This window comes from Amblyraja radiata, chromosome 15 (assembly GCF_010909765.2).
Source record: "Amblyraja radiata isolate CabotCenter1 chromosome 15, sAmbRad1.1.pri, whole genome shotgun sequence".
Lineage (NCBI taxonomy): Eukaryota > Metazoa > Chordata > Chondrichthyes > Rajiformes > Rajidae > Amblyraja > Amblyraja radiata.
In genome coordinates, this window is record NC_045970.1 from 15,065,840 (window position 1) to 15,084,801 (window position 18,962).

General features: G+C 39.8%; 1 protein-coding gene across 1 annotated transcript in view; it reads right to left on the reverse strand.

The window, feature by feature from the left end:
* tcerg1l (transcription elongation regulator 1 like) overlaps window positions 1-18,962 on the reverse strand; it is a 712,622-nt gene that overhangs the window by 173,086 nt on the left and 520,574 nt on the right. Inside the window, exon 6 of the mRNA XM_033033658.1 lies at window positions 16,199-16,287. Within this exon, the coding sequence (XP_032889549.1) occupies window positions 16,199-16,287 (89 nt within the window). The remainder of the gene's footprint in view (window positions 1-16,198; window positions 16,288-18,962) is intronic.

An 18,962-nucleotide genomic window follows, 5' to 3' on the forward strand; every position in this document is an offset into this window, starting at 1 on the left:
CAGAGTGTCAACAAGCCTTTGATCAGACCAAAAGTCTTCTGGTGCGCGCACCTGTGCTTGCGGCACCTGATTTTGAGCGTCCATTTAAGCTGGCAGTAGATGCTAGTGATCGTGGGGTTGGTGGAGTTCTTCTACAGGATGATCCAGATGGGGTGGAGCATCCAGTTTCGTACTTCTCTAAGAAGTTTAATCGTCATCAGAAGTGGTACTCCACCATTGAGAAAGAAACCCTTGCGGTTGTAATGTCTCTGACTCATTTCGAGGTTTATGTTGGCTCCTCGAATGTCCCTGTCATCGTACTCACGGATCATAATCCTTTGGTATTCTTACAGAATATGCGGAATAAGAACCGGCGGTTAATGAGCTGGAGTTTGCAGCTGCAAGATTACAACTTGGAGATCAGACATATCCGTGGCAAAGATAATGTATTGGCTGATGCATTGTCGCGCCAGTGATGTCTGCTACGGAATAGTTGCTGAAATTTGGTGGTGTTTTTTTTTGTTCATTTCCAGAAACTTATTCAGTATCTTTGGGTGGGGGTGTTAGGCGCTCCCCCCCCTGGTGAATGCTATGTACTTACCTCTCTGTTTCTATCCCAAGTACAGGCCTCGTGGCTGTGAGTCTGGAATCGAGGGGTTAAAGGCTCCTGTACCCGATTGGCCCAGCTGCGTCAGGTGACGGGTGACTCATCTGAAGTATAAATACGAGAGCTTCCCAGGATCCTTCTCTTCGTCGTGGACTCTGACTGATAAGCAGTCTGTTGGTGGGGGCCGAGGCAGCCTGACCACATGGCATAGAACTTTGTGTATTTTCACCATTCCTTGTTATCAGATATTGTATTGGGACGGATAAGGGCTGACCTTAGAGTTTACATGTATTTTGGTTTCAGGGTTGTATCTCTTTGGGCAGGTTTTGGAATCTCCGGTTCGACGGCCCATGGTGTGGCTGGCTGGAGCATTGTTAAATTGTTTGTCGGTTTATCCATATCCCTGACTGGGTTGTTTATATCAGGTTTGAGTTTTGTGTTCCAGTGAATAATTAAAACTGTTTTTGAACCTGAACCTGGTTTTTGACTGGTGTTACGTGGCTCTGAAGTACTTGCATTCGGGAGTCGTAACACCCATTATTAGCCAATAATTAAGTAAGTTCTTTTGAAACACGTTTAATTCGGGGTTACTTTCTGATATTCCAAAAATGATCCATTCTGCTTTTGGTACAAGTTTTATTTTAAATGATTTTGTGAAGATTTCAAGTATTTCGTTCCAAAATTTTTGGATTTTTATACAAAAAACAAAAGAGTGCGCTATGGTAGCTTCTTGTGACTGACATTTATCACAAATGGGTGAGACATTGGGGAAAAGTTTATTTATTTTAGTTTTTGAATAATATAGTCTATGTAATGTTTTATATTGAATTAGAGTATGTCGTACGTTGATCGAGCATTTATGCACATATAGTAAGTGTTTATCCCAACTCTCTTTTGAAATTTTTATAGCTAGTTCTTGTTCCCAGTCTCTTCTAATACCATCAGTTGTAGGTATTTCTATATTTTAAATAATGTTGTATAAGTATGATATTAGATTTGCTGATTCAGCCTTTGTCTTCATAGCTTCATCCAATAAGTCTGGGGACATGTTATGATAGTCTTTTGTGTATTTTTTCAGATAGTCACGGATTTGAAGATATTTAAAATATTGATTATTTTTCAAATTATATTTCAGTTGTAATTGTTGAAATTATAATAATTTTCCTAATTCATACAAGTCTCTGAGCGTTTTGATTCCCATTCTTTCCCATTGTGTAAATGATTTATTTATAATTGAAGGTTTAAACGACGGGTTATTGACTATTGGCATTAAAAGAGATAGATTTCTTAATTTTAGATTCTGTTTTATTTGTTTCCAAGTTCTAATTGTGCTATGTATCATTGGATTTTTATTATAATTTTTGTTATTCAGATTAATTGGTGAGAGGAGACTCGCTCCTGTATTACACGGAGAGCAGTCCTCTCTCTCCATTACAATCCAGTCCACCTGCTGGGCAGAATTGTCCAGCAGGTGAATCATATTTTTAATATTTACTGCCCAATTATAGTACACAAAATTAGGAAGCGCTAGACCACCCATCTCTTTTGGTTTACTAAGGTGTGCTCTTTGTATTCTGTGGGATTTATAATCCCATATAAAATTTGTAATGTCTGAGTAGTTTTTTGAAAAACCTTTTTGGAAGATATATTGGAATTGATTGAAATAAATATAGGATTTGTGGTAAAAAGATCATTTTTATAGCATTTATTCGACCTATTAAAGACATCGGGAGCGTTTTCCAGAATTTGATTAGATTATTTAGTTTCTTAAGTAAGGGGCTATAATTGGCGTTAAACATAGCGTGATAGTTTCTAGTGATTTCAATTCCTAAATATTTAAATTTTTCTGTGGCTATTTTAAAGGGGAATTTCAAGAGATGTGTTGAGTCTTTCGGTTTTATCGACATCATTTCACTTTTGTTCCAGTTTATTCTATATCCTGAGAAAGATCCAAAGTCCTCAATTAGATTTAATATGTTTGGTATACTGATTTGGGGTTTCGTGATATACAGTAATACATCGTCTGCATATTAGGATATTTTGTTATTTGAATATTTTGTATTATAACCATAAATATCCGGGTGTGTTCTAATTTTTTCAGCTAAAGGTTCAATTACCAGAGCGAATAACAGCGGTGATAATGAACATCCTTGTCTATTGCCCCTTGTTAATTGGAATTTTCGTAGATAGTATATTATTAGATAATATTCTAGCCGTGGGTTTGTTATATAATAATTTTATCCATGCGATGAAGTTCTCTCCCATTTGAAATTTTTGCAATACTTTAATCATATAATCCCATACTACTTGATCAAATGCTTTTTCTGCGTCCAATGAAATGATAGCTAACTCTTGTTCTTGAGGTTTGTGAGCGTGCATTATGTTAAGCAGACGTCTCAGGTTATTAAATGAATGTCTCTTAGGTATAAATCCCGTTTGATCCTCATTTATTAATTTACTAACATATTGACAGTCTTCTAGCTAGTGTTTTCGCTAATATTTTTTGGTCCGTATTTAACAAAGCAATAGCTCTATATGAGCCTGGTTCTTCTATATCTTTATCTTTTTTAAGTATTAATGTGATCGTTGATTCTGCTAGTGTTTCAGGTAAGATTTGTTCTTTAAAAGCGTATGTATACATTTTCTGTAGACGTGGTGTAACTATGTCGTAAAAACATTTATAAAATTCATTACTGAATCCGTCTGGTCCTGGTGTTTTTCCATTCTTAAGTGAGTTTATTGTGTCTTCTATTTCCTTAGATGTAATTTGTGCTCCCAGTTCCTCTTGTTCCTTCAGTTCTAGTTTTGGAAGGTTACAGTTGTCCAAAAATTCTGACACTTTATTATTGTCTATTAGCGTTTTTGATGTGTATAAATTCTTGTAAAATTGAGCAAATCTTTTATTGATATAATTAGGTAGTGTTAGTAATTCCCCTCTATCTGATTTAATCTTTAAAATTGCATGATCTTTTTCCCGTTTTTTCAGTTGGCGTGCCAAAAGTTTATGGGGTTTATCCCCAAATTTGAAATGTTCTTGTTTTGTGATTTGGAATAATCTTATAACCTTCTCTGATAATAATTTATTTAGCTTAAATTTCAGTATTAAAATTTTATTATGTTTATCCATATTCTCTACTTTTAACCTAAAAAGTGCTTACTACCAAATTCCTTTGAAAGAACCAGAGAAGAAATTAACTGTGTGTGAAGCAAATGGGAAATTATATCACTACTGCAGAGTTCCTTTTGGTGTAACTAACGGCGTGGCTGTTTTTCAGAGAGAGATGGACAAACTTGTTGAACAGGAAAACCTTAAAGATACTTTCCCTTATCTTGATAATATAACTATTGCAGGAAAAGACCGAGCTGAACATGACGAAAATGTACAACGGTTTTTAGAAGTTGTACATTCTAAAAATCTAACATGAAATGAGGCTAAGTCAATAACATCAGTGTCATCAATTAATATTCTTGGTTATTGGGTTGGAAATGATATAATCAAGCCTGATCCAGAAAGACTCCGTCCACTCCAAGAGATACCTGTTCCAGCTACATTAAACTCTCTACGAAGGGTTCTTGGTATGTTTGCATTTTATGCTAAATGGACACCAAATTTTTCTGAAAAAATTCAACCTTCGATTAGAGCAAAATCTTTTCCCCTTGACTCTACAGCAATTGGTGCCTTTTCTTCTTTGAAGAAACAATTAGAATCTGCGACATTGCACGCCATTGATGAGGATCGCCCTTTTGTTGTTGAATGTGATGCCCCTGATTTAGCAGTATCAGCAACATTAAATCAAGGAGGACGACCAGTGGCTTTTATGTCTCGTACTCTCCAAGGTAGTGAATTGTACTACCCATCCGTCGAAAAGGAAGCTACAGCAATTATTGAAGCAGTGAGAAAATGGAGTCATTTCCTTGCTCGCCAGCACTTCACTTTGATAACAGATCAGCGTTCAGTAGCTTTCATGCTGGATAATCGGAAACGAATGAAGATTAAAAACAGTAACATTCATGAATGGAGGATTGAATTATCTGCATATAGTTATTCAATTGAGTACCGCCCTGGTAAGGATAATGTTGCTTCGGATACATTAACTCGAGCATTTTGTGCCTCTGTTAATTCTTCTGCATTCACTGATCTTCACAATGGGCTGTGTCATCCTGGAGTCTCTCGTTTGTTACACTATGTTCGTTCCAGAAAACTTACCTTTCTCTACAGAAGATGTGTAGATGATGTGTGCTTCATCTGTGCTGAATTAAAACCAAGGTTTTTCTGTCCTGAAGAAGGAAGATTGATCAAAGCTACTCAACCGGTGGAACGTTTGAGTATTGACTTCAAAGGGCCTTTACCATCCTCCTCTTGACATGTTTATATACTTACCATAGTTGATGAATATTCGAGGTTTCCATTTGCCTTTCCTTGTCCAAATTTGTCAGCTGCTACAGTTATCAAATATTTAGGTCAACTGGTTTCATTCTGTGGATTTCCAAGTTACATACATTCTGATAGGGGTACCTCATTCATGTCAAAAGATTTAAAAGACTATCTTTCTAATAGAGGAATTGCAACAAGTAAAACAACACCATATCATCCTATTGGAAATGGTCAGTTTGAGAGGTATAACGGAATCATTTGGAAAGCAGTGAAACTGGCTTTAAAGTCAAATGACATACCAGATCAGCAGTGGGAATGTGTTCTACCAGATGCATTACACTCCATCGGATCTCTACTGTCAACTGCTACCAATACTACTCCACATGAGCGGTTCTTTAACTTCAAATGGCGTTCTTCTAGTGGCACTTCTCTGCCATCATGACTAGCCCTGGGCCTGTGTTGCTTCGTCGGTATGTCCGATCAATAAGAATGAGCCTTTTGTTGATGAAGTTGAACTGACTGATGTCAACCTTTCTTATGCAACTATCAAGTATCAGGATGGACGCCAGTCAACTGTCTCACTTTCTCCATCAGCTCCATCACTCCTTGATAACATTAATCGAGAATTTCCTTCAACACTCCCATTATCCCGCAGTGCTTCCCAAACTATCTGATGTGGCGTACCGGTAATTTTTTTTCCAATGTGCCAGGTACCGGTAATATGCTTAGTAATATTAATTTATACAGGAAACAATATATATAATGAATATAAGAAAAGTTGATAATTAGTTTTTATCTTATATTAAAGTTTGTAAACAAATAATACAATATTACAGTATATTAAAAAAAATTTAAACCAGCAATCTTCTAACAAAGATATTTTACCACATATTATATAAGTTATAAAAAATATATAATGAATAAAGTACAGTAGGTTAATTTTAAAGAATATACAAAATTTGTAGTTATTTTAAACCGCAATGAATAAAGATGTTAACACAAAGATTGAAAGGAATAGGTAACGTTCAATTGTAGACAGAACAATTGAAAATATATCGTAATACTAAAAAATGAAACTAATTATTTTATTACCACAATAATAGCCATGTTAAAACAATACTCTTTACTAATGGGAAAGGTGAGCCTGCTTCTTCTTTGTCAGCTTATCCAGTCGAGGTTCAATTGAGGACAGTGCCACGCGCAATGGAGAATGAATATCCATAGTATTCCTGTACTTTGTTTTAATGACACTCATGGTTGAGAAGCCAGTCTCGCAGAGGTAAGTTGAAGGAAATGGGAGAAGGGTTTTCAAAGCAATTTCACTAAGCTCAGGATATTCTGCTTTTACTTTTATCCAAAAGGAACCAAGTGATGTTGTAGTGTCGAAACTCATCTTCAATCCTTCGTCAGCAGCCAACTCCAACAATTTATCTTCCATAATGACACTTAAGTCGTATTTCAATGGAATAAACGGATTTCGGATCCATCCATTCCCTTTCCGTGGATCTTCTTCTGCTGGAAAGTAAAACTGAAAACTGTCTGCCAAAGATGGCAAAGATATCAGCCAAATAAGCCGGCTTCGCTGGCCCACTCTGTTATATATTTGCTCCCGGGCCGACGGTACCGCCTCTAGCGGTCCACACGTATCACTAATACAACTCTCATTAGATTTGTTAATATCAAACCATTTTTTTAAGTTTATTTTATATTAATAGTGATGCATTGGAGTCTCCTATTATTAACAAATCTAATGAGATTTGTATTAGTGATACTTGTCGACCGCTACAGGCGCCACCGTCGCGGCGGGAGCAAGTTCGCCAATTGGAGTGGGCCATCCTTCTCTAATATTATAATCCTTGCTGTGGGTCACGGGTAACCCGTTGTACGGTTGTTGGGGTGGGTGTAACATCTTTAAACGTTAGGAGAAATGAAATAATATATTCTCTCATTTTATTTTTGTTCGTGGAGGCAACTCCGTTTCCTAAGAATTCGTCTTGAAGCATAAATTCTTCAATAACTGAGGAATTCCACACACAGACCCCCAAGAAAGAGAAACTTGAGAAGATTGGGGTGAAATTTGGTGGGGAAACAGGAAACATGCCGTGTTCACTTATTCCAGATTCTCCCCTCGCCCTTACACCCTCCCATTTTGTCTGCATCCCACACGCTATAGTAGCACCCACTATTTGATGTATAATACAAATAACGAGTACACAACGGAAATGAAAATAAAATGTTTGATTAATTTTGAGAGAGAGAGAGAGAGAGAGAGAGAGAGAGAGAGAGAGAGAGAGAGAGAGAGAGAGAGAGAGAGAGAGAGAGAGACAGAGAGATCTCTCTCTCTCTCTCTCTCTCTCTCTCTCTCTCTCTCTCTCTCTCTCTCTCTCTCTCTCTCTCTCGCTATCTCTCTCTCTCTCTCTCTCTCTCTCTCTCTCTCTCTCTCTCTCTCTCTCTCTCTCTCTCTCTCTCTCTCTCTCTCTCTCTCTCTCTCTCTCTCTCTCTCTCTCTCTCTCTCTCTCTCTCTCTCTCTCTCTCTCTCTCTCTCTCTCTGCTCTCTACTCTCTCTAGCTCTCGCTCCCCTCCCCCCCCGCTCTCTCTCTATTGCACTTTGATTATAATTATTACAGATAAATTCCCTACGTTTTGACTCTTTTCTTAATTAAACAAAAGTATGATCTCTGAAGGTGCTATCCTTTCTTTCTTTTCTGGAAACTCGCCGCGTACCGGCAACTGATGACCACTTTGGGTAGCACTGCCCTATGGAACCTTCTATAAGTAATTCTATAATTGAAAATATAAATAACAATATGAGTGAAGTTGATGACCAAGCAATATATGTATCACCAGCTATTGAAACACCATTATCTCCTGAAGCTCTAGTGCTGCGACGGTCATCAAGACGTACTAAACCTCCTGACCGTCTCAACTTATAAATAGGAGGGGAGAATGAAGTGTGTGTATGTGCGGGGCCTTTCCAGAGTGTGCGCATGTGCGGGGTCTCGGGTCGGCGAGGCCTGTGGAATCAGTGATATTTTCCAGACGCTTTGAAGTTATGTATTACAGAAATGAGTTGCTTAAAGCTTACTCGTAAATTACGAGTAACATTAATGTTTAATTTGCCTCACAACAGGACCCAACGGGTCCCACTTGGTCTAGTCATCTTTAAAATGAGGATGATGCAAATGCAAATGTTATTAAACAGATACAAATGCTATTCTGCGTTTAGGATGTGTTTGTGATTTTTAGTGAGATAGGTATTTTGTTTTTCCATTATATGACATGGTAATACGAATACCTTAATTGGTACACGTGACAATAAAAGACCTTTGAACCTTTGAACTATGAACCTTTGATCAAATTCTGTTGCTGCATATTCTCGTTTTACGACATTAACACAAAAGATAATTACCCAAATGTTATAAAGCAGTAACATTCTTCATGTCAATAAAATGGATTCATTAACAAAATAATGTCATCCATAATTTTCTCGAAATTCATCACTGGTTGATGGGGCTGAACGTAAATTAATTCATTCTATTGAAGTCAATGGAACTTAAAAGCAAAATGCTGACATTAATTTATTGTGCATTTCGTGCTAATAACTAGGAACAGATTTCAAGAGACAATTCACGATAGTTTATGCTGATGCATTTAGAAATGTATTTCTTTTACATGTCTCTGTATTCTCAAATCTGGAATTGCAGTTGCTTCTCAATGTAGTTATTCCTCCATTACTTGGTTTGCAAAACATTTAATTTTCTCTTTATAAATTCACCATAAATAAAAATAAGTAACTTGCAAATTTAAAAAAAATTATTTTACTCTGATGCAAGATGATCTGAAATGTAAATGTCAACAGCAGTAATTACCTAAATTACCTAAATGGTTTATTCATTTGCTCTAATGATAAAAGCTGAGTAGAATATAAACCAAAAGGAGGAAAGGCTCGCATTTAATTAGTGCCGTTCATGACTTCTGCACATCCCACAGCACTTTACAACTATTAAAGTGCTTCTGAAGTATACTCACAATTGTAATACAGGAAATGAGGCAAACTATTACTGCACTACTGGAGTCCACTGTCAGCAATATATTGTCAAGCACATGACATGTTTACAGTTCCAAATAAAAACTGCACATGCTAGAGATCTGAAACAAAAACAAAATTGCTGAGAACACCTAGTGAATCAGGCAGCATCTGTGGAAGGAGAAATAGTTATTGCATCGTGTACAGGCATCTTTTTTCCGAATGTAAAGCCCCTGTCCCACTTTCACAACCTAATCGGAGACCTCTGCCGAGTTTGCCCTTGACTCATACTCGCAGCATGGTCGCCACGAGGTCTTAGAAGGTCGTAGGAGGTCTTCGTAACTCTTCCTCATGCTCGTGAGTGGTTTCCGCGTGGCTTCAAGTAGGTCGCGACGTTTTTTGCAGCCGGATAAAAAATGACCACGAGTAAAAAAAAGGACGGCATGGAAAAAACTTATACTTTTTACTCGTAAGTAGGTCATAGTAGGTCGTGAAGGTAGTCGTAGGTAGTTGTCAGTCGGTAACTGGCCTGAGAAAAAAAATGCAAACATGACATCATTTTATCATGTGATCATTTTTCACTCGTAGCTAGTCGTAGTTGGCCTTAGGTGTGGAAGACTGAGATCGAGGGGGGTCATAGGAGGTCATAGACATAGTCGTAGGAGGTCGTAGACATAGTTGTAGGAGGTCTTTTACTTCGGCGAGTCAACATGATCGTAACATTTTTTTCAGCATCTAGGGTCTTCTAAACTCATGGATTAGGTCGTCCAAGTGGGACAGGCCCTTAACTGTTACCTCTTCCATGTCCGCTAAATGTTTCAAGCATTTTGTGCTGTCCTTTCGAGGTTTTATAGTACATTTAGAAGACCGACACCAAGCCAACAATGTGGAAAAATTCCCCATATGTGCACAGTTAACAAAAGCTGACGAAAGCCATATGGGCTAATTACCACATAATGAGTCTGCTTTCAATTAGCAAAGTGATAGAAGCAATCACTAATGTGCTGCCAAGCAATAAACTTCACTCCAATGCTCAGTTTGGGCTTTGCCATGTCATAACACATCACAACATTTGCAAATCATGAACCAAAGAGCTAAATTCTGGAGGAGAGCTGAGAGTGACTGTCCATGATATCATGGCATTATTTGAAAGAGTGTGGCATCAAAGCCCCCCTGGTAAAAATAAATCAATGGGCGTCAAAGGGAAACATTTAAGGGATTAGGGTCATGACTAGCACAAAGGAAGATTGCTCTCATTGTCAGAGGACCATCATCCCAACATTCCTCAAATCATCACTGCAAGAGTTCTCCAGGGCAGTCTTCTAGAACTCATGCAACTCTTTTTTTCAATAACACTGTAATGGGCCTGTTCCACACGCAATTTTTTTCAGCAACTTGCCGGCACCGTCATAGTCACAGCAGGTCGCCAAAAATTTTCAACATGAAGAATATCCAGCGGCGACCAGAACAAGGTACGACTCTTTGGGCGACTACTCACGACCATACAGGCTTCACCCCGCGACATGTCGCCAGGGTATCGCCAGTATGGTCGTGAGTAGTGTCCTCAGTTGCCCAAAGAGTCGTAGCATCTTTCTGGTCGCCGCTGAATTTTCAATATGTTGAACATTTTCGGCGACCTGCCACAACCTATGACGGGTGCCGGCAGTCGCCGAAAAAGTCGTGTAAGTGGGACAGGCCCATAAGAGTACTACAGATAGACACAAAATGCTGGAGTAACTCAGCGGGCCAGGTAGCATCTCTGGAGAGAAGGAATGGATGATGTTTTGGGATGAGACCCTTCTTCAGACTGTCTTCACCCGAAACATCACCCATTCCTCTCTCCAGAGATGCTGCCTGTCCCGCTGAATTACTCCAGCATTTTGTGTCTATCTTCAGTGTAAACCAGCATCTGCAGTTCATTCCTTCACAAAAGTACTACAGTGTTTGAAGGCATTCAAAAAAGTATTCATAACCATCTTCTCAACAGCAATTATGCATGTTGCAAAAAATGAATGAAAAAGGTATCAGAAATGTACAACACTATCAACCAGTTATCCAACTTGATTCTGCCACCTTGCAAAACATGTTACACTGATGGCAGTGGCTAAGCTCACAGCAACCACCTTGAGCACCTGATCACAAATGTTGCAAATAGCAACATCTTGATGCGTTACTCTCCTATCATTTTATCCAGTTGGTTCCATCAAATTTGTTCTTTCTGTAATAACATATACTGAACCTTACTTCTTTTATTTGATTCCATTGACTTCAAAAATACTGAATTTTGCAAGTAGAATTCAATACAAATTGGTTGCTACATGGTGTGTTCGGCAGATATAGCAGAGACACAAAAAGCTGGAGTAACTCAGCAGGTCAGGCAGCATCTCTGGAGAAAATGAAATATTTCACATTGACAAATTAATATCCAACTCATGGAACCTAAAGAATCACATTCTTTTATGAGACATTTTTGAGATCAATAACTGGAAACAAGAACATTCCACTGCTGAGGGCCTTTATGACCAATGGCCTTTCAAACAAACAGACTTTGATTTGTGGTTTCTCAGCAATGCTTCAGGCAGCACATGTAAAGGATATTCAAATGCTGGTTTGCGATACTAAAATAATGAAAGCACGTCAATACTCTCCATGACAATTGTCACATGCACTTAAGGCTACATTTATTACATTAACCATGTTGGTAAAATTTGATTTCAATATTGATGTGGTAAACCTTTCACAGGCAACACTGATTAAAACACACACATTTATGCCGTTGCCTAGTGTAACTTTCTCAAAGGAAAATAATTCATACGAACGCAAACCAAATAATTTGTTATAATTATACTTTTCTGTTTTAAATGCCGCTCTCTAATTTACATCTGTTGGACTAAAGATATACCTGCACGACATAGATTAGATTTTCCCCGTTTTCTATTGTTGGGTGTAATTTAGGCTGAGCATGAAGAAGGAGCTAGGTTTTTAAATATATGCATATAGAAGTTCATGATTTGCTGTGGGACTGTTTGTGATGTAAAGGGCCTGTCCCACTTAGGTGATTTTTTTAAGCGACTACCAGAGACTAGGCTATCGCCATGCAGGGTGTCGCCTGTATGGTCGTGAGCAGTCTCCTCAGTAGCCCAAAAAATCGTAGCGTTTTTCTGGTCGCTGTTGGATTTTGAAATGTTCAAAACTTTTTGGCACAGCCAGTGACAGTAGGCTTGACGCTAATGAGCATAGCTTGACATCTCCTGATGTATGTGCTGTCATAGTTTGTCGGCAGGTGACGTAGGTTGTCGCCGGTGCTTACTTTGGTAAATTCCATTGGCGACTACCTACGTCAACCTACATCAACCGGCAGCAGGTACCAGCGACTGAATTGTCTTCAGTTGTCTTCTGTTGTCGCCGACAGGGTAGTTGCTTGTCGTAGCTTGTTGCAGGTGGACGGAGGTTGTCGTATGTGTGGACGTCTTAATGGGTCGCTGGTTGTCGGTAGCTTGCCGTAGCTTGACGTCGACTAGGTGGTAGGTTATTGTAGACATTGATGTAGACGTTGTCATAGGGGGGTTCAGTTGCCAGTTTTTCGGCAACATGCTACGACTATGACAGTCGCAGGCAGTCGCCGAAAAAATCGCCTGTGGGACAGGCCCATAAAATTGATGCAATCCTTTGCTCTTTAAAATAGTGGAAGCTTCGGAGAAGGAATTTCAGGGCAGACGAAATATGTAGAAAGGAACTGGAGATGCTGGTTTATACAGAAGATAGACACAAAATGCTGGAGTAACTCAGCGAGCCAGGCACAATCTCAGGAGATCAGGAATGGTTAACGTTTCAGGTTGAGACCCTTCTTCAGACTGAGTCGAGGAAGAAGGAGACAGAGATATGGAAGGGTAAGACGTGAAAACGAGAAAAGGGGATGAGGCTCAACAAAAATGCAGAATGATTGTTAGCTAGGGGAAGCTGACAACAAGGCATATAAAGATAAAGTTTAATCAGGAGGACAATGAGATTGGTCGGAGAAATAGGATGGGGGGAGGGATGGAGACAGAGAGAAAGCAAGGGTTTTGTGAAGTTAGATAAATCTAATTCATACCGCTGGGTTGTAAGCTGCCCAAGCTCAAACCTCTGGGCAAAGCTGCCGAACCTCATGGCAGGCGCTAAGCAATTCTGGATCTGACAATGGTCCAGGACTGAGATAATGGCACCCATTATCAGATGTAACAGATGTAAATGTCACCATTCCTTCTGCTGGAAGTTTCCTCAATATTTCATGCAGGTAGACTGGGAAAATCAGGTTGGTACTGGCCCCAAGAAAGGGAGTTTGTGGAGTGCCTCTAAGATGGATTCTTAGAGTAGCTTGTACTGGAGCCTACCAGAGAGAAGGCAATTCTGGATTTAGTGTTGTGTAATGAACCGGATTTGATAAGTGAACTCAAGGTAAATGAGCCATTAGGAGTTGGTGACCATAAAATTACGTTTTAATCTACAATTTGAGAGGGAGAAGGGAAAATCGGAGGTGTCAGTATTACAGTTGAGCAAAGGAGAACATGGTGGCATGAGGGAGGAGCTGGCCAAAGTTGACTGGAAAGAGACCAGCAGGGATGATAGTGGAACAACAATGGCAGATATTCCTGGGAATAATACAGAAGGTGCAGGATCAGTTCATTTCAAAGAGGAAGAAAGATTCTAAGGGGAGTGAGGGGCAACCGTGGCTGACAAGGGAAGTCAGGGAGAGTATAAAAATAATAGAGAAGAAGTACAACATAGCAAAGATGAGCCGGAAGCAAGAGGATTGGGAAACTTTTAAAGAGCAACAGAAGGTAACTAAAAAGGCATACGGGGAGAAAAGATATGTACGAAGGTAAGCTAGCTAAGAATATAAATGAGGATAGTAAAAGCTTCTTTAGGTATGTGAAGAGGAAAAATTAGTTAAGACAAATGTGGGTTCCTTGAAGACAGAAACAGGTGAATTTATTATGGGGAACAAGGAAATGGCAGACGAGTTGAACAGATGCTTTGGATCGGTCTTCACTAAGAAAGACACAAAAAATCTCCCAGATGTATAAGTGGCCAGAGGATCTGGGGTGACAGAGGAACTGAAGGAAATTCATATTAGGCAGGAAATGGTGTTGGGTAGACAGATGATACTGAAGGCTGATAAATCCCCAGGGCCTGATGATCTGCATCCACGGGTACTTAAGGAAGTAGCTCTAGAAATCGTGGACGCATTGGTGATCATTTTCCAATGTTCTATAGATTCAGGATCAGTTCCTGTGGATTGGAGGGTAGCTAATGTTATCTCACTTTTAAAGAAAGGAGGTAGAGAGAAAACAGGGAATTATGGACCAGTTTGCATGACATCGGTGGTGGGGAAGATGCTGGAGTCAATTATAAAACATGAAATCGCGGCACATTTGTATAGCAGTAACAGGATTGGTCTGAGTCAGCATGGATTTATGAAGGGGAAATCGTGCTTGACTAATCTTCTAGAATTTTTTGAGGATGTAACTAGGAAAATGGACAAGGGAGAGCCAGTGGATGTAGTGTACCTGGACTTTCAGAAAGCCTTTGATAAGGTCCCACATAGGAGATTAGTGGGGAAAATTAGAGCACATGGTATTGGGGGTAGGGTACTGACATGGATAGAAAATTGGTTGGTAGACCCAGGAAACAAAGAGTAGGGATTAAGGGGTCCCTTTCAGAATGGCAGGCAGTGACTAGTGGTGTACGGCAAGGCTCAAGACTGGGATCGCAGCTATTTACAATACACATCAATGATTTGGATGAACGGATTAAAAGTAACATTAGCAAATTTGCAGGTGATAAAGATGGGTGGCAGTGTGAACTGTGAGGAGAATGCTATGAGGATGCAGGGTGACTTGGACTGGTTGGGTGAGTGGGCAGATGCATGGCATACGCAGTTTAATGTGTATAAATATGAGATTATCCACTTCGGTGGCAAGAACAGGAAGACAGATTATTATCTGAATGGTGTCAAGTTAGGAAAAGGGGAAGTACAACGAGACCGGTGGTCCTTGTTCATCAGTCATTGAAAATAAGCATGCAGGTACAGCAGGCAGTGCAGCCATGATCACAGTAAATGGCGGTGCTGGCTCGAAGGGCCGAATGACCTACTCCTGCACCTATTGTCTATTGTCTATTGCTTTGTTAGTAAGATTAAAGTTAAATTATGTAAATATTTGTTACCGGATTGAGGATCTGAAACCGATTTCACAAACGGAAATTACCCCAGAAATTTTTCATTTCTGATATTTAACTCTGATTCTTCAGATTCTCCACCGATTTTCCAGCACCCTTGTTTCCTGTTGTATTATCCGTTTAGCCGGTTCAACAGAGGTCATGGCCTTGGGGTAGCCTTGATAGTGGCCAACAAAGTCAGCCATGGAAGTCAGCTTTGGCAATGGATCTACCGGCTCCGGTCGGGCCGGCGTTCCAGAGCCCTGGCCGCAGGCGGCAAATTTGACCCACCAATCGGGGCAGAAGTCGCGAGGAGCTTGAGAGTGGCCACCTCACTCGGCCGAGGCGCCACATTTTCGGGGACACTTCTATGTGGGATTTGAAGTGCTTTCTCGTATTTTATTCCGGATTACAGGGGGTGCCGGACCACCAGTTGTTGGAAAATTGGTGGTGGACCTGTACATTCAGCATGCCTAAAAGGCCTGTCCCACTTTCACAACCTAATTCACCACCTCTGCCGAGTTTGCCCATCACATACTCGCAGCATAGTCGTCACGAGGTCGTAGGATGTCATAGGTAGGTTGTAGGTAGGTCGTGATGCTAGTCATAGTATGCTAGTCGTGGCATCAAGTAGGTCGGGACATTTTTTCAACATGATGAAAAATGTCCACGAGTAAAAAGGTCGTTAATTAGGTCGTGAAAGTGGGACAGGCCCTTTATTCAGTAAATAAATGAATTATTCAATAAATGAATGCACACTGTAACTACTTCAAATTGACACCTCTAATGGTACATAATATCTTCACCAAGACAATTCTGCCCATCCATGCTATATATTGACCAAAAATTGTAAAAAAAATGCATACAAATAACTGACAATAACAAAATGTCTTGAACCATGTAGTTATACCCTATAGAGAACCAGACAAACCATTCTGGTGTCAATATAAGTTGGGTTAATTTAAAAAAATAACCAACATTTAATCATGGGCTTTTCAAAGTTTGAACTTACCATGGGGATCCAGGTACAGGAGTGGATGCCACAGGCTTGGTCTGGTGACGTACTGTTTTCTTCTCACCGATGGCTTTCTTTAAATTATTCTTCATTAAAACAGAAACAAATTGCCGTTAGAATACATCAGATTTTCTTGTCAGAATCTTTCAAATTCAGAAATAACTTGTATTTCTTAAATGCAGATTTGTGAAGGCGAGCCATGTAAAGGAATGAACATAGACATTTCATGATGTTAGATATGAATTTAGTTATTATAAGTGATTTTAAGATTAGAAATAAGCAATGATATTTGGTGGGAGGAAGAACAGTAATCTTTCAAAAACTTAATGACATATCATTTTCTTTTCATCTCAGCATTCTGTTCTCTGACAAGCAGTCTGCAATATCTATCTTTAAAGGACATCTGATTATTAAACTCTATCTCTAAGCCTTTCTGAATGCAACAATCACGTGTTAGTTCATGAGTGACTGAAGAAATGTGTTGTAAGCTATTTAAACAGCAAGTGAAACAGCTGAACACCAACACTGTCATGAGAACCTCTTTGTCCATGAATTAGCTAAGTTCCCACAATGCAAAGAAGAATAAAAATAGTTCGAATATTCTTGTGCCCAAGACAGAACAACATTTACGGTTGAGAGCAATCAGCAGAAAAGGAGGTCATTGCCGGGACAGCACGGTGGCACAGTGGTAGAGTTGCTGCCTTACAGCGCTTGCAGCACGGGAGACCTGTGTTTGACCCCGACTATGGGTACTGTCTTTACAGCGTTTGTGCATTCTCCTCATGACCGAGATCTTTGGTTTCCTCCCACACTCCAAAGACGCACAGGTTTGTTGGGAAATTGGCTTGGTAAATGTTATAAACAAATTGTCCCTTGCATGTGCAAGATAGCGTTAATACACGGGGATCGCTGGTCGGTACGGACCCGGTGGGCCGAAGGGCCTGTTTCCACGCTGTATCTCCAAACTAAACTAAACAAAAATTACATCACCGTAGTGGGGCATCAATTTATCTTCACATAGATTCAACCGAGCCCCCCCACCACATCTCTCGTCTCACCAGCACTGGTACCAAACTAAAAGGAATACTTCAATATCATGACATGTGCTTATTAAAACAATAGGCCAATAAATCATTTGCTTTGCTTATGATTAAAAGTATAGATTTTTACTCAAGGCATTTTTATTTAGTTTAGAGATACAACATGGAAACTGGCCCTTCGGCCCACTGAGTCCACGCCAACCAGCGATCCCCGCACATCAACACTATTCTACACACACAAGGGACAATGTACACATACACCAAGCCAATTAACCTGCAAACCTGTACGTCTTTGGAGTGTGGGAGGAAATCGAAGATCTCGGAGAAAACCCACGAGGTCACGGGGAGAACGTACAAACTCCGTACAGACAGCACCTGTAGTCTGGATTGAACCCAGGTCTCCGGCGTTGTAAGCACTGTAAGGCAGCAACACTACCGCTGCACCTCCATGCTGCCCCTAAAATTAACCATTTCCTAGGTATTCAACTGTGAACTGATTAGTATATATTTGCCAAGTGATGAGGAGCTTTCTTTCCCGTTAGTTGATATTATTAATAATTCTCTCCTATAGACTGCCCCCTCTTGAAAATTTGCTTTCATCAACACTCCTCAAGGAACCAATAAAATGCTCCTTTCTTGTATATTAGTGCTTTATTTTCAAACTTTCCTTCATCCTCAAAGTCTTTGAACTGAACACATAGTAGCATCCCAGATATGAACACATATTTCCCTTATCTGTACCCATCTGATCAGTTTTCTGGCCTGGAAGCTGTAAAATAGCTCTTCCAAAAGGCACATGGAGTCTAACTGATCCCACACTTCTCAACCATTTGATATGGTTGAATACACATTCTCCTCCAGTTTCTCTGCTGTTGTGCAGCTGAATGGAATCTTGCTTATGGCGTGCACAGCCTAAAGTTGTAGGCCAACTGGTTCTATTTGATCGCATTAGTCGGGTTGATTGCATTAGTCGAAACAGGGTGGACCACATGAAGGTTGCAATCTCCCACCTCGGAACCATATTCATTTGGTTCCATTCGTATCGATCAATTTTTTTGTCAGAGAAATGCTTGGAATGGCCGCTCTTTTAACATCCACATTATTACCTTTGATACCCCCCTTTGTCCATCCTTAATCCCGACCGATTTTGCATCCGCATGCTGCCACTCATCAACCTCATTTGAACCTATACATTTATTTCCATATAGGCTGGAGCCAGTCCGTTCTACCTCTTTGAGCACCCACCATTGATATTGTCTGGTAATGAATAAAGCAGACATTTTTTCCAACCAAAGGGCAGATCACTACCATCCCTGTTGCTAATTTCCACTTGAAGGCTTAACTCTAAAATTAATGAAGACAATTCTGCCCTGGTGCCAGATTTGAATTGGTGATGAGCAGTGGACCATATATATTTTCCCTCTAAATGTTGCCTAAATCCCCAACTATCATGATTCTTCTGCTGCTGAGATCTCCAGTCATGCCTTTGTTACTTCTAGATTATCTATCACAAAGCATTCATGGGATTCCTTCTTCATTTTCCTTCTATAAACTTGGAGTCATCCAAAATTCTAATGCCTGTGTCCTAACTTTCATTTTTTTGCTGGTCACCTTTTATGCGTATGATACTAATCACTCCAGGTTAACAAATGCCCCACTTTTTAAATTCTCTCTCTGCTTTTTTACTCCCTAATTGCATCAATGTTATCCCTCTAGTACCC